Source organism: Macrotis lagotis, chromosome 4, assembly GCF_037893015.1.
Source record: "Macrotis lagotis isolate mMagLag1 chromosome 4, bilby.v1.9.chrom.fasta, whole genome shotgun sequence".
NCBI classification, from domain to species: Eukaryota; Metazoa; Chordata; class Mammalia; order Peramelemorphia; family Peramelidae; genus Macrotis; species Macrotis lagotis.
In genome coordinates this window covers 210,395,021-210,415,363 of record NC_133661.1, presented here as the reverse complement: position 1 = coordinate 210,415,363, position 20,343 = coordinate 210,395,021, and the positions used below count along the sequence as shown (strand labels likewise).

The 20,343-nt window shown below is 36.9% G+C and overlaps 1 protein-coding gene across 2 annotated transcripts in view; it reads left to right on the top strand.

Annotated features, from left to right (window-relative positions):
• NUBPL (NUBP iron-sulfur cluster assembly factor, mitochondrial) overlaps window positions 1–19,531 on the top strand; it is a 363,985-nt gene extending 344,454 nt beyond the window's left edge. The window contains exons 9-10 of one of the 2 annotated variants that reach the window (XM_074235356.1): window positions 1,016–1,098; window positions 19,287–19,531. In XM_074235356.1, coding sequence (XP_074091457.1) covers window positions 1,016–1,098; window positions 19,287–19,302 — 99 coding nt within the window. In that variant the 3' untranslated portion in view covers window positions 19,303–19,531. The remainder of the gene's footprint in view (window positions 1–1,015; window positions 1,099–19,286) is intronic. The other variant, XM_074235355.1, reaches the window with a different exon arrangement.
• Window positions 19,532–20,343: the final 812 nt, after the last annotated feature.

The following is a 20,343-nucleotide window of genomic DNA, read 5'->3' as shown; positions in this document are numbered from 1 at the left end:
TAGCTGTTTACATGTTGTGAGCTCTTTGAGAGCCAATGTTGTCTTTTGCCTTTCTTTCTACCTGTAGTGTTTAGCAAAGGGCCTGGTGCATATAAAGTACTTTATTATTGATATTGTTTGGTCGTGTCCAACTCCATGCTTTGGGTTCTTCTTTGCCAAGTTATTGGAGTGGTTTTCCATTTCCTTTCTTCTCCTCACTTTATAGATGAGGAACTGAGGCAAATAGGGGTCAAGTGAGTTATCTAGGTTCTATAGCTAATGAGTCTGAGGTTGAGTTTCAACTCAGTTCCTCCTGACTTTAGACCTGTTCCTCTATACCATCTGACTGTCCTTTGTAGGCACCTAAATATTTGATGGACAATGCATAGACAGTCCCAGTTGACAATAGAGAATACACTTCCTCTTCGTTTTTTGAGAGTCCATTGACCCTCTGCAAGTAGCAATTAGAGAATTTTATTCTATTTTTTCTTAACCTTTTGCTGCTACCTTTAAGAAATTTTCATTTTTTACTTAGCAATATGCCTTTGTCTTATAAGCAGAAGTGACATACAAATGACTTGGAAGATCTCCAACAAGAAAGAAAGAAAGAAAGAAAGAAAGAAAGAAAGAAAGAAAGAAAGAAAGAAAGAAAGAAAGAGAGAGAGAAAGAGAGAGAGAGAGAGAGAGAGAGAGAGAGAGAAAGAAAGAAAGAAAGAAAGAAAGAAAGAAAGAAAGAAAGAAAGAAAGAAAGAAAGAAAGAACGGACTTGATTTTGTTATGATTGGCTGCCAAATAGCTTTCATTTATACACGCACAATTATTATACCTACCCTCAAATGGTATACTTTGTTCTCCAGTTTTCCTTTTAAATGCTTCTTTCAGAGATTAAGCAATTCAGAGGATAGTCTGAACCTAAGATGATTTGAATCAAGTACTTCAGAATTTATTTCTTTTAGGAAACTCAAATAGAGAAATGAATGTATGAACCTTTTTAGTGTATTTATTAATATGTGATGGGGGGTTTCCCTTCTCCTAGGTGACATTCCATTACATCTTAATATTAGAGAAACATCGGATTCAGGCCAACCGATTGTGTTTTCACAACCTCAAAGTAATGAGGTAAGTTATGTAAATTGAAGAAATTTACTGTTTTAAAAAAATTGTAATGGGAGGAAGGTTTTGGGGTTTTTTTGTTTGTTTGCTTGTGTGTTTGTTTAATGTCAAAGAAGACAATTGGGAAGCCTGGGTTGGTTTTCCTGAAGAACAAATCTAAAATGGCATTGGCTTAGGAGCAAGTTGATGTGAGGGAAAGAAACATACTGGACTCCTAGTCATGAAACCTGACTTACATTCTTAGATCTGCTGTAGATCTAAGCAAGTCATCTCAATCTCTGATTCACTCAACTGCAAAGTGAAGAGATTGGACTAAATATCAATAAGATTCTCTCCAGCTCTTAAGTGTGACTTTTATCTTGAGAAATGGTCATCCAAGCATTTTCTCTGAATATACTCAGACCAAAGGACCCAATAAAGAACTATTTGCCCAAGGGGAAAAGAAAACACAAAACACTCATTAGAAGTCCAATTTCCAAATTAATAATATCTATGACTGACAAATATAATTTAGTTTGAATCCTTTTTTTGTGGAATGAAGTTGAGCTGCTTGATAGGGAGAAATTTAATGTTCTCTTTACTCTCAGTGACTTTGAAAATGGTAAGTTTGATGTGAAAAATTTTACAAACCAAAAGCTTTGGAATTTCTAGTACATTGACTTTAACAAGTATGATTTTGAAGAAAAGTAAAGAAAAAAGTATATCAGTGTCTTACTTATTCAGTGTTGTTGAAAAATGTAAATTTCATCCAAATAGATTTTTGAGGTAACTGAAGATTATCTTTTTAAGCACTTAATTATTTTTTATTTTAACCATTTTTGGTGGAATTCTTTCCAAATATATTGTGTGCTCCTCTGACTTCTTAATGTATATGAAACTCAATGTAACCTTTTCTTGACTTCCGGCCAAGATGGTGGAGAGAAGACAGGCACAGTTCTAAAGTCTCCTGATCTCTTCCCCATCTATCACATGAAACAAACCTCTTGAGAGAAATCCAAACCAGGAAACCCAGAAAGAAAAGCCAGGAGAGGAACATTTACCTCAGGATTTGTCTCCTGCAGCAGCCTTGGCTGAGTACCGGCAGTGGGTGAGTCTGGGCTCCGAGAGAGGATCAGCCCAGGATCAGCCAGATTAACAGCTGAATTGGAACCAGGAGTCTGAGGGCCTGAGAGCCAGACCTGCTGGATCAGTGGTGGGGCTGGACGAGGGGGGCTTGGGTCCATGGGGAAGCAGAGGCGCTAGTGTTGGTGCTGTCCCCATGGAGCTTGGGGAAGGGGCTGCAGGGAGAGGTCTGGTGCAGGAGAGCTGGGGAAGCTGTCTCTGGGCTCCTGGGGTCTGAGAAACTCTGAGCACGCGCCTCCATTGCACCTCCTCCAAAACAAACAATTGCAAACTACTTCTGCCTCAGGTCCAGGTATGTGAGCAAAAGAACCAGCCCAGCTGAGGAATGACCTCAGGCCAGGGTAAAGCCCACCACTGATTGAAGGCAAAAGAAATCAATAGCTCCAATTCCTTCCCTCAAGCAAAGGGAGAAGGCCTCTCAACCAAGGTCACAGACACTCCAGAGAAAGCAACAAGCACCTCCTACTGGCCAGCCAGGGAAACTGAACTCAGTAAAGCCTTTGGTGATCCCAAGTCCAGGTGAACCAGCCCCACCCCCCCCAACTCAAGGTCTTAGCATAATGAAGAAGGGTCAGCGGAAAGGTGGATCCATAGAAAAATTCCTGGAAGGGAAAGATCCCAACTCAGAGAGACCTGGAACTTCTGAGGAGAATACAATCTGGTCTCCAGCACAGAAAGACTTCCTTGAAGAAATAAGGAAGGAGCTTAAAAATTTTGGAGAGACAATTAATACCTTGCAACAAGAAAACAAAACTTTAGAAAGTACAATTGGACAAACACAAAAGGAGAATAAATCTCTCAGATCCTCAAATGAGCAAATGCAAAAAGAAATTAATTCTCTCAAAACCTCAATTGGTCAAATGGAAAGCTCTTTCAAAAGCAGAATTGACCAATTGGAAAAGGAGTTGCAAAAGGCTAGTGAAGAAAACTCCTCCCCCCAAAAAAGAACGGAGTCTACAGAAACTAATGACTCCATGAGACAGCAAGAGTCAGTTAAACAAAATCAAAAATTAGAAAAAATAGAAGCAAATGTAAAATACCTCATCAACAAAACCACTGACCTCAAGAATAGATCGAGGAGGGGCAACCTGAAAATTATAGGACTTCCTGAAAACATTGAAGAGAGAAAAAAAAAAAAGCCTGGACTTAATATTACAGGATCTAGTGATGGAAAACTGCCCTGATATCATGGAATCAGAGGGCAAAGTAGTTATTGAAAGAGTACGTTGATCCCCACCAGAAAAAGATCCTAAAATGAAAACACCAAGAAATGTTGTGGCCAAACTCCAGAACTATCAGATAAAAGAGAAAATCCTGCAAGCAGCCAGAAAGAAACAATTTAAATATCAAGGAGCCACAGTAAGGATCATGCAGGACCTGGCTTCATCAACTTTAAGGGATTGAAGGGCCTGGAATGACATATTATGAAGAGCATGGGAGCTTGGAATGCAGCCAAGAATCTACTTTCCTGCAAAGCTGAGCCTTCTCTTCCAGGGAAAAAGATGGCAATGGAAGAATTCCAAAAATTTCTGATGAAAAGACCAGAGCTAAATGGAAAATTTGGACATAAATAGGAGGTTCAAGGGACACATGAAAAGGTAAAGAAAAAGGGGGGGGGGGGTAAAAGGAAAAAAATGCAATCCAGTAAGTTGAAACTGGCTATATCCCAGCATGGGGTGGGGGAGGAGGAAGAGACTCTCATAAATCCTGAGAAATGTAACTCTAACAGTGAGAATATACCTAGCCAGAAATGATGGACATCCATGACCTATCCATGAGACTGCTATCTAATGGGATGTCACTGGCTTTAACCCCACTTGGGAGAAAGACTCTAATAACTCTCAGGAATTTTGACTCTATTCAATAGAATATACTGAACTAGAAGGGACAGACACTCAGAATTTTCTATGACATAGAAAGAATGATCTAAAAAAATACACTACCTCCCTAAAAAGGGGGACAGGAAAGAGATGGGAGGAGGGAGGGGATTGAATGGGACATCTCATTACACTAAGAGGTACAAAAAACCTATGGTAATAGGGGGGAAGAAGGGAGCAGAGGAGAAACACCTGAATTTTCTTTTCATCAGACTTGGCTTAAAGTCAACCCACACGTACTCAGTTAACTTATAAAACATCTAACCTTTCAAGTATTAAAAGGGGAAAAGAGGAGGGGGGGACGGAGAAGGGGAAGGGGAGTGGGGGAAATAAGAGGAAATAAAAGGAAGGGAAGGGAAAAGGGAAAAAGGGAAAGGGGAAAGAAAGGGGAGGGTGTGATATAGGAGGGCAAACATACTGAAGGGGGTGGTATTCAAAAACAAAATACTGGGGAATATGGATAAAGGGGGGAGAAGGGGGAAAATACAAATGGAGGGAAGATAGCATGGAGGGCAATAAAGAATTGGTAATCATAACCTTGAATGTGAATGGGATGAACTCTTCTTTAAAATGTAAGCAAATAGCAGAGTGGATTAAAAACCAGAATCCTACAATATGCTGCTTCCAAGAAACTCATTTGAAGCAGAGAGATACATAAGAGTAAAGGTAAAAGGTTGGAGCAAAATATATTTTGCTTCAGCTGAAGTAAAAAAAGCAGGGGTAGCAGTCCTTATCTCAGACAAAGCAGCAGCAAAAATAGATAGCGTTAAAAGAGATAAGGAAGGAAATTTTATCCTCCTAAAAGTTACCATAGACAATAAAGTCATTTCAATATTGAATATATATGCACCCAGTGGGACAGCACCCAAATTCTTAGAGGAGAAGCTGAAAGAATTACAGGAAGACATAGACAGCAAAACTCTAGTAGTGGGAGACCTCAACCTCCCACTATCAATCTAGATAAATCAAATAATAAAACAAACAAGAAAGAAATTGGAGAGGTAAATAGATTGTTAGAAAAATTAGATATGGTAGACTTATGGAGGAAACTGAATGGGGATAGAAAGGAATATACCTTTTTTCTCTGCAGTACATGGAACTTATACAAAAATTGACCATGTACTAGGACATAAAAACCTAATGATCAACTGCAGAAAGGCAGAAATAGTGAATACATCTTTCTCAGATCACAATGCAATAAAAGTCATATGCAATACTGGGCCAAGGAGATATAGACCCAGAGCAAATTGGAAACTGAATAACCTCATTTTAAAAAATGAGTGGACCAAAAAACAAATTATAGAAAGAATTAGCCATTTTATCCTAGATAATGATAATAATGAAACAACATATCAAAACCTATGGGATTCATTCAAAGCAACTCTCATGGGATATATTATAGCTCTAAATGCTTATATGAATAAATTGGAGAAAGAGGAAATCAATGAACTAAACATGCAACTAAAAAAATTAGAGAAAGAACAAATCAAAAATCCCCAATAAAATACCAAATTAGAAATTTTAAAAATTAAAGGAGAAATTAATAAAAGCAAAAGCAAAAAAACTATTGAATTAATAAATAAAACCAAAAGTTGGTATTATGAAAAAACTAATGAAATTGATAAACCTCTGGTCAATTTGATTAAAAAAAAGAATGAAGAAAACCAAATTGCTAGTATTATAAATGAAAAGGATGAACTCACCACCAATGAGGAGGAAATTAAAGTAATAATTCGAAATTATTTTGCCCAACTCTATGCCAATAAATTTGATAATCTAAGTGAAATGTATGAATATTTACAAAAATATAAGTTGCCCAGGTTAAATGAAGAAGAAGAGATTAAATACCTAAACAACCCTATCTCAGAAAAAGAAATTCAACAAGCCATCATTGAACTCCCTAAAAAAAAATCTCCAGGGCCGGATAGATCACAAGGGAATTCTACCAAACATTTCAAGAACAATTGGTTCCAATTCTATATAAACTCTTTGGAAAAATAGGGAAAGATGGAACTCTGCCTAACTCTTTCTATGAAACCAATATGGTACTGTTACCTAAACCAGGAAGAATTAAAACAGAGAAAGAAAATTAATAGACCTATTTCCCTGATGAATATAGATGCAAAAATCTTAAATAAAATCTTAGCAAAACAATTACAACAAGTTATCACTAGGATAATACATTATGATCAACTAGGATTTATTCCAGGAATGGAGGGTTGGTTCAATATTAGGAAAACTGTTAGGTTACTATCAGAAACCATATGATCATATCAAGAGATGCTGAAAAAGTTTTTGACAAAATACAGCATCCATTCCTATTAAAAACACTAGAGAGTGTAGGAATAAATGGACTGTTCCTTAAAATAGTTAGCAGTATGTATCTGAAACCATCAACAAGCATTATATTCAATGGGGAGAGGCTAGAGGCATTCCCAATAAGATCAGGGGTGAAACAAGGGTGCCCATTATCACCACTACTATTCAATATTGTATTAGAAATGTTAGCATCAGCAATTAGAGAAGAAAAAGAAATTGAAGGAATTAGAATTGGGAAGGAAGAGACAAAACTCTCACTCTTTGCAGATGACATGGTGGTCTACCTAGAGAATCCCAAGAAATCATCTAAAAAACTACTGGAAACAATTAGCAATTTTAGCAAAGTTGCAGGTTATAAAATAAACCCTCATAAATCCTCCACTTTTCTTTATATGTCTAGCAAGAAACAGCAGGAAGAGCTAGAAAGAGAAATCCCATTCAAAGTAACCTCAGACAGTGTAAAATATTTGGGAGTCTGTTTGCCAAGACAGACTAAGAATCTTTTTGAAAACAATTATAAAACAGTTCTCACACAAATTAAATCAGATTTAAATAACTGGGCAAATATCAACTGCTCATGGATAGGGAGAGCTAATATAATAAAAATGACAATTCTACCAAAACTGAACTATCTGTTTTTGCGCTATCAATCAAAATTCCAAAAAATTACTTTAATGAGTTAGAAAAAAATTGTAAGTAAATTTACATGGAGAAATAAAAAGTCAAGAATTGCCAGGAGCTTAATGAAAAAAAAAATGCAAACGTAGGTGGCTTAGCACTACCTGATCTAAAATTATATTATAAAGCATCAGTCATCAAAACTGTTTGGTATTGGCTAAGAAATAGAGTGGTGGACCAGTGGAATAGACTAGGTGTAAAAATAGGAGAGGAGTTTAGTAATCTGCTGTTTGATAAACCCAAAGAGTTAGGCCACCTGGATAAAAACTCCCTCTTTGATAAAAACTGCTGGGATAATTGGAAGTCAGTATGGAAGAAACTTAGATTAGACCAACACCTCACACCCTTAACCAAGATAAGATCCAAATGGTTACAGGACATAGACATAAAAAGCAATACTATAAGCAGATTAGAACATCAAGGACTAGTCTACCTCTCAGATCTATGGAAAGGGGAACAGTTTATGACTAAGGAAGAGTTGGAGAACATCACTAAAAACCAATTAGATGATTTCGATTACATTAAATTAAAAAGCTTTTGTGCAGATAAAACCAATGTAATCAAGATCAAAAGAAAAGTAGTAAATTGGGAAACAATCTTTACAACTAATGATTCTGACAAAGGACTCATTTCTAAAATATACAGAGAACTGAGTCATATTTTTAAAACAGAAAGCCATTCCCCAATTGACAAATGGTCAAAGGATATGCAAAGGCAATTTACAGATGAGGAGATCAAAGCAATCCATAGCCATATGAAAAAATGCTCTAAATCATTAATTATTAGAGAAATGCAAATTAAAGCTTCTCTGAGGTACCACCTCACACCTCTCAGATTGGCCAGTATGACCAGGAAGGATAATGATCAGTGTTGGAAGGGATGTGGGAAATCTGGGACACTATTACACTGTTGGTGGAGCTGTGAACTCATCCAACCCTTTGGAACTATGCCCAAAGGGCAACAAAAATGTGCATACCCTTTGACCCAGCAATACCACTACTGGGTCTATATCCTGAAGAGATGAGGAAAAGGGGTAAAAACATTACTTGTACAAAAATATTTATAGCAGCCCTGTTTGTGGTGGCAAAGAATTGGAAATCCAGTAAATGTCCTTCAATTGGGGAATGGCTTAGCAAACTGTGGTATATGTATGTCATGGAACACTATTGTTCTATTAGAAACCAGGAGGGACGGGATTTGCATGAACTGATTCTGAGTGAGATGAGCAGAACCAGAAAAACACTGTACACCCTAACAGCAACATGGGAGTGATGTTCAACCTTGAAGGACTTGCTCATTCTATCAGGGCAACAATCAGGAACAATTTTGGGCTGTCTGCAAAGGAGAGTACCATCTGTATCCAGATAAGGAGCTGTGGAGTTTGAACAAAGTACAATTTGGAAAAAAAAAACTAGATATCTTATTGTCTGATCTTGTTACCTCTGAGAATTCTGTTCTCTTTAAGGATATGATTTCTCTCTTATCACACCCAATTTGGATCAAGGCACAACATGGAAACAAAGTAAAGACTGACGGAGTGCTATCTGTGGGGTGGGGGTGGGGGGAGGGAAGCAAGATTGGGGGAGAATTGTAAAACTCAATTAATCTTTAATAAAAATAAAAAATTTTAAAAAATTTAAAAAATTTAAAAAAATGTAACGTTTTCTTGAATCTCAAGGTTAACATTATGAATGTCAATTATTATACCACTCTGTAATACAGTAATTCCCTTAAGGTCCATTGACACAAATAAGGCTGGTTGTTCTATCCTAAAATGATCTCTTGTGTCTTCTTTTTAAAAATTTTTAGACTTTTTCTAAAGGGAACTTTAGAAACTCAAGTAGTCATTCACCATTCTCAGTGCTATTTATACACATGATTCTAGTAGCCACTTTCCCCATCTAATTTGCTGCTTTTAATAAACAGTAGAATAGGAAACTAGCACCATTAAACTTGATAGAATTGTGTATAAAATAAGTAAATAGATGCTGAGTGAAGTCTCAAGAAGCTTTTCTCTAAGTAGATCATGAACTGCTTTAAAGGTCCATATACATACATACATACATATATATGTGTGTGTGTGTGTGTGTGTGTGTGTGTGTGTGTGTGTGTGTGTGTGTGTGTGTGTGTGTGTGTGTATAATTTTATTTACAGTACTTATTTCCAGATAGTTACAGTTCCTGGAATCTTTTGTGTTTAGTAGGGTACGATAGAAAATGGAGGAAATTATTATATATTGTCTTCCCCATAGGTATCTGTTTTATAGCAAATATTAAAAAACAAAAACAAACTTCTCAACATTTTCTAATAACCTTTAAGAAGAACATTTTTCTTCATAATTAAATATTCCCGGGGTGGCTAGGTGGCACAGTGGATAGAGCACCCACTGGCTCTGGAGTCAGGAGTACCCGGCCTCAGATACTTAATAATTGCCTGGCTGTGTGACCTTGGGCATGTCACTTAACCCCATTGCCTTGCAAAAAAAAAATTAAATATTCCTAAACCAACTATATACCTGAATTTTGGATTAAAAAAAACTGTATACAAATTAAATTTTTTCTAAATAAAGTAACATTTTAAATACCTTCAGGGAACCATTTATTCAGAGAAAATCTATGGTGATACCTTTTGATAAGTAAATAATTATTCTCTAGCTTTTTTTTTTTTTTTAGGTTTTTGCAAGGCAAATGGGGTTAAGTGGCTTGCCCAAGGCCACACAGCCAGGTAATTATTAATTGTCTGAGACCGGATTTGAACCCAGGTACTCCTGACTCCAAGGCCGGTACTTTATCCACTATGCCACCTAGCTGCCCCTGCTTTCCTTTTTTTTTTTTTTTAACAAGTTTTTATTGTATATTGAACTTTGTCTTTTCCACTCTCTCTAACTCTCCTAAATGAGATGCATTTGTACAGTCCTGCTTTTTTTCTCGTCTTGACTTACCAAAGACATGGCAATTCAGGGCAGCAACTATAACTTTATAACATGATGAAGGGAAAAAAGATATGTTCCCATGAATAACAAAACTTAAAAATCAAGTAACAAGATTGATGGGATCAGTAGTAGAATGCAGGCTGTTGCATGTTCAAATTTGATTTCATCTCCTTGTAACTGAAAGGTATCATCAACTCTGTTAAGTGACAGTTGTGAAACCTTATTCTAAAGACTTATAGATAGGTTATCTGTCTTAAATAGCATCACCACGGTTATCCTGGTATGCACACATAAAAAGAAAAATTTTAAATATACAAAGTAAATGCCAAGGAATTTCTAGGGTTGAAGTGTGAGTACTGGATTCAGAAAATAGGCCAGTTTGCCTAAATTGTAGTGCATCCTCCAGAGTATAATGTATAATATGCTTAGAAAGGTAGGTTAGAACCTAACTTGGAGGTAGATTTAGATTTGATCCCATTAGCAAGTGGGAGTCACTGGAACTTTTTTGAGCAGGAAAGGGATATGAGACATGAGCTTTAGGAAAATCACGTTAGCAGGCATGTGCAGGATGCATTAGACAGAGGAGAGACTTGAGGTGAATAGACCAGGTAGTAAGATACTTAAATGGCCCAGGCATCATAAAGATCTGCACAAGGGTAATGATCATGGAAGTGAAGAAAATGGGGAACCTTGAAAAGACACTGTGGAGGCAGAAGCAATATGAGGGATGAGGAAGAACAAAGAGCCAAGGAAAACTCTAGGTTGGAATTTGAGTCACTTTGGAAGGATTGATAGACTTCCAAGAAGTGAAGTTAGAATGAATTTTGGGGAAAAGATATTAAATTCTGGTTTTTGATATGTTGAGTTTTGGAGGTCTATGTAGAGAAATCCAACAGGAAGTTAGAAATGTTAGACTAGAGTTTATAATCTCTTCTGGTCAAGGTTCACCTCTGCTTCTTGTTAATTGGTGATTGTGGGCAAGTTCCTTCACCTCTCTGAGTCTCAAGTTTCCCCAGCAAAATTGGGGAAGATGTTTACCTGTAACCTTGAACAAATCATTTAACGTCTCAGAGACTCAGTTTTTTAATCTGAAAAAAAAAGGAGAGAGGATTTCTTAGTGTTGGTAGAATAGGAGGGGCTACATGTGGCCACACTGGCAACCCTCAGGGGTTGAAAGTGGAAGAGAATTAAAATACAACTACTATAAGGTAAAGAAACTTGTTTCATTCACTTTGTAATGTTCTGCTCTTAAGGATACTTCCAACTGTTGTGTTTAAAAGCTGCTTTTTAAAATTATGTCTTTATGTCCAGCCAAGATTCCAGTTCACAACTCTTCCTGCTATGAATTTATAGTTGAATGAAGAATGGATGTGAGCCCCAATTCACAATTAACATACAAATTTATAATTAAATCTAGTTCTTACCCCATGAAACTGCTCATATTTGGTGTGCTAACTCTTTGGATACCTTTCCCACAATGATTTGAAAGGTATCCCTTTCCATTTGTGCTATTTTTTTTTTTTTAGGTTTTTGCAAGACAATGGGGTCAAGTGGCTTGCCCAAGGCCACACAGCTAGGTAATTATTAAGTGTCTGAAGTCAAATTTGAACTCAAGTCTTCCTGAATCCAGGGCCAGTGCTCTATCCACTGTGCCACCTAGCCACCCCATTTGTGCTATTTCTTATAATGAGTATCAATTAATTTTTTTGAAGTAATTTAAACTCACAATTATTGAATGATATTCATGGGACCAGAATATAGCTGAATGAATGGAGCTCCAGCCACAGATCTGTTGTCTCAACTCTTTAAGAAAGCATAGTATCTAGTTTCAATCCTTCTCCATTAAATGGAAGCATTAACCTTAGTTACTGATAGCCATTATCCTTTTCCCCCCCTAGAGTTATCAGATGAAAAAAACTTTTCAGAGCCTAACCACAGTTGTGACACTACCATTAACAACAACAACAATAATAGTTTACACTAAATATCAACTTACAGTTTTAAAGGGCACATATTATCTAGAAGTATATAGCATGTTTGACCTAGAGTCAGGAAGACCCAAATTCAAAACCTATTTTATAGTTTTGCCAACCCTGGGCAAGTCATTTAACCTGTCTACCTCAATTTCTTTATTTGTAAAATGGAGATAACACCCTATACCCTATGATTGTTTTGATGCTAAAATGAGATATTTGTAAAGTTCTTTGCAAACTTTAAAGTGCTATGTAAATGCTAGCTATCATAATCATCATCATCATCATCATCATCATCATCATCTTAATCCTCCTAGCATCTCTGTGAAATAGTCTGAGTATTATTATTCCCCTTTTACATATGAGACTTTTGGAAGTCAGAGAGACTTTTATCCTGTATTATATAGATGATAAAGTCTGAAACTGGGACTCAAACCCATATCTTTTTCCTCCAAGTTAAATTGGGCAGGGATGTACAGAAAAGTTAATAATAGTGAAATAGAACCTATCAAGTTGTTAATTTTCAGATGGTAGGCCATTCATTTTCTTTTTTTCTTCTTAGGGGTTTATATACAGGAAAAGCCAGAGTCAAAATTATGTAACAGCAAGGTTTGTCTTATTGGACATTTCTTGGGTTCTTTCCTATCCAATTGTATTGAAATCCTAGGACTTTTATTCTTTGTTTTTAAGTTCATTTATGCTAAGGTAATAGAAGCTTGAAGTGAACCCCTCCCTCCCTGAATATTTACAGTTTTAAAAGGCATTGTTGGGGCAGCTAGGTGGCGCAGTGGATAGAGCACTGGCCCTGGAGTCAGGAGGACCTGAGTTCAAATTCGACCTCAAACACTTAATAATTACCTAGCTGTGTGGCCTTGGGCAAGCCACATACCCCCACTGCCTTGCAAAAAAAAAAGCCTGAAAGAAAAATAAAAGGCATTGTTGGCAGGGGATAATAATATTGACTCTTTTAGTTAGTACTCAAAGGAATGGTCTGCAATTTGTGAAATTTAGGAGATACACACACACACACACACACACACACACACACACACAAAGAGGGGCTTTCCCAAGTCATCTTGTGTAGCTATGAGCCACTCTGACCAAAGTTAAAATCAAACCTAACTGTACACATGCACAAAGCTGGAGGGAAGGTTGTTGATGCAACAGTTATCCCCTAGAATTGCAAGTAAATAAAACTCGGAACACGGGGGCCAATTTAAAGCACAGCTGAAGCCTACAGTAGGGAAGAATAAGAGTAGTACCCTCCCCAGAGCCAGGGCTTAACAGCTTGTCACATGTCACTATGATTATAAATGGTGTTGACTCAATCAAAAACAGTTTTTGTCTTTGATCAGGGCAAGAAAGAAAATAGACTCACCCATGTTCTGCTGATTAAATTTATAGTTTTATTCCTTTTTAATAAGGAAAAATTGTGCTGCTTGCTTTCTGAAAGATGTAGTCTAAGATCCTTCTCGCAGAGATTGCCAAATACAAAAGGAAAATTCATTAAACTGTAATTTTGAAATCATGACCATATAATATTAATATGAAAATGACTGTGGATGATGAATGAGAAGTCTAAATCCTTGGAGGGAGGGGAAAACACAGACAAAAAGCTCATAAAACTCTTGCATTTTTTCCCTCACAATCTATCTTCTGTTGCTTGGTAATGATAAAGCAAACAAGTTGAATCCAGCTGTATTATCTGAGTTTACAGATGGCACATTAAACAGATCACACAAGTTGAAGGGGAAGATCACTATGTGGGTAGAAAAGAGGCAACAGCAGTGGTTTCAGAAATCTCAATTTAGACCTTTTGCATATGCTGTTTATGTTGTTGCCACTTTGTTGATTCTGGATTTTTTAAAAAAGGTTTTCACATAATCATTCTGCAAGGGATGGGTTATAGAAGGCCTTGGTCATAGTAGCTTGTAAATTCTTCTATCACATTATTACAAATTCTTTGAAGGCAAGGACCCTGTCCTACAATCCCTCAGAAGGTCTAGGACAGTGCTTTGCATATATGTACCAAATACATTTTTTTAAAATGAGCACTATCAGACCCTTTTAAAAAGACCTCTGTGAGTAAACATGGTTTGAGAAAACTCTTCTCCTGATTTATGGAGGCAGAATTATATCATGAAGAATACCAGATTTGGAATAAAAGCTCTTACCTGGCTCTGCTCCTTACTAGCTGTGTGAACTTTGGCAAATTACCTCCCCTCTCTGGGCCCGTTTTCTTTTTTTCTTCTATTAAATGAGAGGGTGGGGCAGATGAACTCTTCCAGCTCTGAAACCTATCATGCTGAATGCTTCAGTAAGTAGCCGCCCAGCTATGGCTGCAAACATGATGTATTCATTAGAAGTCTAAGCTTTGGAACGCTATTAAAAAGCAAAGGTTAAACAGCATTGTGATTTTTCGGTTAAATGTTTTCCATAATCCTATAGGTTTATGTATCTAATGTGAGGTAAAAGACTAGAAGATTATGGAAATATGCCCTTCTCTCAGTTCCTTTTTGTAAATTCTGAATTTTCATTGTAAAACATTAGACTTTCGTATCTTGAAGAGCTATTAAAAATGTTTTCACAAAGACTATAATATTGCAATAATACATTAGGTTTAAGAGAAAAAAGTTATATTAATAGTTATATGGTAGCCTGCTTTCATTTGTGGCTCATAAACTTTCATTTAAACAAGAATGATTGCTTCTGTTGGTCATAGTGGGGTTTGTTATAACCATTCTTAGAATTAGCTTTAAAACCTTTAGAATACTCTGTGTTTGTGGTATATGCATTTAAAAGATTTTATATTCCTTTAGTCCATGATGTTAAACCGTATCTAGTGTTCTGAAGTAAACTCTTGAAAGAAGCTGTTCCCTTTAAATAAAATTGTTAGATTATTCTTGGCAGGGAAAAAAACATCATTTCCCAGTTAGTCTAAGGAAAGAAAGTATGATAAAGTAAAAAGAACACTAGAGTCAAGAGTCATCACATCTCTTCTCACATCTTATCAGTTGTGTGACCATGGTCAACTGGTTCAGTATCCTTATTTGGAATCCCTGTGACTAGGGAAGAGGACACTAGCAGATCTCTTGGAATTAGGATTTCTGGGCTGCATCAGTAAGGGGGTTGACTTTAGGTGAAATGTAGTGATCCAATCCTTAAACAACAACAATAATAACAACAACAAAAAAGGAATAATTCCTTTGGTGCCTGAGGATTAGTGTGAACTTGGGCAAGTTACTTAACCTCTGCCTCAGTTTCCTTATCTATGAAATGAGCATAATAAAAGTACTTACCTTCCATGGTTGTTGTGAATATCAAAAGAGATAATAATAATCTCAAAAGAGTACAGTACCTGGCACATGGTAAGCCCACATTGATCCTTCCCCTTTCTTCTCAATAAGTTCCCAAGGAGAGTGCACAAAGGAGGGAAGTCTTACTGGACCGAAGAGAACTTTGGATATGACTTTAATGTAAAAGAGGGAAGTATGTCTTTAGTCTTCACTGACCATGTCCATCAAGAGAGGAATGTACATCCTGGAACCTGAGCAAAGTATGCTTGTGGGAAGAAAAGGAGAATGAGAAGAAGTTCAAGCTTTTCCCCAAATTGTAGGAAGAAATTGCAATCAAGAAGACATTAGGGAATGAAGAATATTTAACAACTCTTTGAAAACAATCAGACTAGTCCTCTTGCCTACAGAAAATGGGTGGGGAGTTCTTGTGTACTGTCATCTTACCTGCTACCTCTCTCAATAATCAAAGCACGAGAATGCAAAAGGAATTGTCATCTTTGACCTGCAACCTTCTAATTAGGGGGATAGAGGTCACAAAGAAGGAGTTACCTGCATCACAGGCTACATAATGGATTTTTTCCACCTGGATGTCCTTTAAACATCTCTAACTCATTATGCCCAAACAGAATTTATCTTTCATCCTTAATTACCCTTCCTCCAGACTTCCCCATTTTGTTGTAAGAACCATCATCTTTTCAGTCACCCTGGTTCAAATTGTCTGATTCCTGTTTGACTCCCCCTTTACTATCATGACCATTAGTCTTATCAGTCCTAGGCTGCTAATGGACACAGCGAATGGAGTATCAGACCAGGAAGAATCATCTTTGTGAGTTCAAATCACTTACTAGAAGTGTGACCCTGGGCAAGTCACTTAACCTTGTTTGCCTTAGTTTCCTAAGCTGTAAAATGATCTGGAGAAGGAAATAGCAAGATTTGTTTTCTTTTTACCAAGGAAACCCCACAAAGAGTTGGATATGGTTAATTGACAAAAACAACAACAAAAAAAATCAATTCTACTTCTGCAGCCTCTCTCTCTCATGTGCCCCCTTCTCTCTAGTCATATAGCCACAATCTTAATCCAGGCCCTCACTAACTTTTACTTGGACTAACAGAATGGCCTCCTTATTAATCTCCTTGCCTGTGGTCTCCTCCCACTACCAAAATATTCTTCCTAAGACAAAGATCTGACCAGGTCATTCACCTTCCAGAGAATCTTCATTCCCTTCCAATTGCCTACAGGTCATAACACCAACTCCTTAACCCTTCATTTAAAGACATCTCTCTCTCTCTCTCTCTCTCTCTCTCTCTCCATCTCCTGACTTCCATGTAGCTGTCTAACTTTATCTTCTAATACTCCCCTTTTCTCCCAATTCAGCATCTCCCACCTCAGGGCATTTAATGAGCTGTATCTTATACCTGAAATGCACTCCCTCCTCACCTCTGTCTCTCAGACTCCACTCTACACTACAAGCACCCAGTGGTGTTAGTGACCGAATGAATGAAAAAACAACTCTAAGGGCTTATGGAGAAGGCAAACTAGGCCATGCCTCACTTCTTACCTAGCCTAATCACCAAATGGGTGTTGTCTCAGATCAACTGAGAGCTGGGAAAGACCTTAGCTTAAAAAGGTCTAGGTCTCCCACTGCATCTGGAACCATCACCAGTCATCCAGACATATGTCTTGCCACTGAACTCTAAGAGGGTGAAGCCGGTGACTCTGCCCCACTTAAAACCAATTTACTCACAAGTCACTATATCGCCCTTCTGATATCCTTGGTCCTCTTTGAGGATGAAGTAGGAACAGCAACAACAACAACAACAACAGCAACAGTAACTGAAGATCTAATGAAATCACATGCATATAAAGTGCTTTGTAAATCTTATTATAATAACAGTTTTAACTCTTGCCAGTTATTTATGTGCTGACATACTCTAAGTAATATGAATGATTAAACAAGCAGACACAATTTCTTTAACTATCCAGCTGTCTCCTTGAATACTATTTTTCAAATATGTAAAGCCTATATCTGGCACTTATATTTGCACAAGCATAATCTTGCGCAAATCATTTAACCACTATAAAGTGAGGGAGTTGTGTAAGAATCTTTCCAGCTCTGAATCTCAGTAGACATGTAAATTATTTTGAAGAATCTTCTTGTTGCATCTTATGAGTTCTTATGGGCCATCTCTAAGTGGCCCAGTAATATAGCAGTGTCTCAAGTCACAAATTAGATAAAGTATGGCATAAAGAGACAAGATTAGTTTTATTTTATTTTTTGGTGAGGCATTGGAATTAAGTGACTTGCCCAAGGCCACACAGCTAGTAAGTATCAAGTGTCTGAGGCCAAATTTGAACTCAGGTACTCCTGAGTCCAGGGCTGGTACATTATCCACTACATCGCCTAGCTTCCCCACAAGATTGGTTTTAAAGCAGGAACTGTGCTCCAGTGATAGAAGAGACTATGTTGGGGGTGTATAATAAATGGCTATACTATTTTGCTATGAAAATATAATCTCTTCCTAAATACATTCTTTATCCTCAGAGCTGGGTGATTTTATGTATATATTCACACATGTAAACATGAATGTACAAGTATGCCCATGTGCATATGTCCATTTGAATGTGCCTACACACACACACACACACACACACACACACACACACACACACATATATATGTGTATATATACACACAAGTGGGTATAAATATGTATAAATAGATACCTATATATAAGCTTTCCTGAAAGTCTTGGCAGTTTTAGATTTTTATAGCTTTAAATCAGAACTGAGCTCAAGATACTTACCCAATAGCAAGGATAACATATATGTACCACTGTGCCTGCCTGTCCCCATCTTAAGTGCCTCAATATGCACTAAGACTTTTGGGACACCCTGCAGAACTATAGACATGATGCAAGTTCATAAATACATACACATATGTATTTGTGAAAAAAATAATTCCAAATAAATGCTGCACCTGAATTTTATAAGTGCCAGATTTGGAAAGAAAGCGCAACCTATTAAGGCCAATACCAGACAGCATCTTAGAACAAGAGCGGTATACAGAGATATATGTTAGGAACACTGTTAACTACATAGAAGTTTTCCTAGCTGCCCCAAGAAAGCCACTCCAAGTCTTGTCACAGCATACATACATTTTTACGACAGATGAAGACTTCTATCTTCAACAATTGGACTAGGTCCTGGCTCATTGATATTTGAGTTTGAATGTAAGGAAAAGCTTTTGTATTGATGTTATCAGAAAATCACCTTCACAGGAGTCTGCTTTTCAAAATACAATGTCCACAGCATCTTCTACTAAATATTCTTATTTTCTGCTCTCAGTAATTTTCTGTTAGAAGTGTGACAATAACGTACATTTATGTGGTTTATGTTTATATATATATATATATTTTTTTTTTTCCAAGGCAGTGGGGTTAAGTGGCTTACCCAAGGCCACACAGCTAGGTAATTATTAAGTGTCTGAGGGCGGATTTGAACTCAGGTGCTCCTGACTCCAGGGCTGGTGCTCTATCCGCTGCACCACCAAGCTGCCCCAGTTTATGTTTATATTTAGTTTATAAATGTACATTTGTGTAGTTTACAAATACAGTTTACAAAACGTTTCCTCACAAAAACCATGTGAGCTACATAGTCAAGTATTATTACCCCATTTTACAGATGAAGAAACCAGAGCCTCAGATAAGTGAAGTGATTTGCCCAAGGTCACACAGCTAGTTAATTGTTGGAGTTCAGAATTATTTGTATTTATGTATTTTCCCAAAGATCTTATCCTTACCACAATAATTATGTGGAAGAGGGGAACTGGGTTGAGATTAGGAATCTTGCATCCTTTCTTTGTGGTAGTCAATGTCTATCTCTCTCTCTCCTAACTCATTCCAGTGCCCTTTCCACACCAAGCTCCCTCGCAATTCAAGGGAAAAACAAAAGTAAACTGAATTTTTATGTTCCATTCACTTTTTTTATATTTTACAGGCCAAAGCTTACCTGAGGATAGCAGCTGAAATTGTGAAAAGATTGCCGCCGCCACCTGCATCATATCCCAAGAATTAACAACTGGAAATAGTTACCAAGTCACTGTCAATAAAATAATCTATGAAGATCAACAGGTCTAAACTGATACAAATGTACTGATGATAAAATTTGTATTTCATCATCTTTATAAAGAAATGTTTGCTCTGTACACACATTTGAATTTTCTGTGTTTATCTACAAATAAATGTTTATCATAGTTATTACTTTTGCCTCTTTTCTTTTCCAGAGATAAAGTTCATGAAGCCTAAAACTTCCACATGTACATCTACCACATTCTACCCTTGTATATAATATAAACACTTCTGTTGTTATTGCTGTTGCTGTTTTTAATGAACCTCTCTTAGATGAAAACTAAGAAATTTGTGATTTTGCCAATGGAACCTTTGATTGAAAAACAAACAATTTTATACCAAGTTAATAATTCAAAGCATCAGTCAGAATGAGTCAAAAATCTTAATGCAGTTTTAAAGCTTAAACATTTAAATGCAAATATCATTAAAAAAAACTAAAGTGCATTGAACTTAAACTTGGGAGATTTTAGTTACAGCCCCACTTCTGCTCCTTATAAACTATATGACCTCTATTCTCCATTTCAGTGCCTCCATTTCTTCATCTATAAAATGAAGAGTATCAAAATGACTAATAATAACTAACATTTTACATAGTTTTTTAAGATTTGCAAGACATTGTACAAATATTATCTTGTTTGAACCTCCCAGCAAAGATAGTTCCTAATATATTCCCAATTTTATTGATGGGGAAACTGAGGCAGACTGTATTTATGGGGCTTGCCAGGGTCACAGTTAGGAAGTGTCGAGGCTGGATTTGAACCCAGATTTCCTGACTCCAAGCTCAGTATCCTGTCCATCGAATCATGTAGCTATCTCTAGGATAAGGAATTTTTATTTTGAAATGGTAGCTGTCTCAGGTCCTTTCCCCTTAGGATAGCTTATGATTTTATTTTTTGTGTGTACTTACAGACTTAATTTCTACCTCC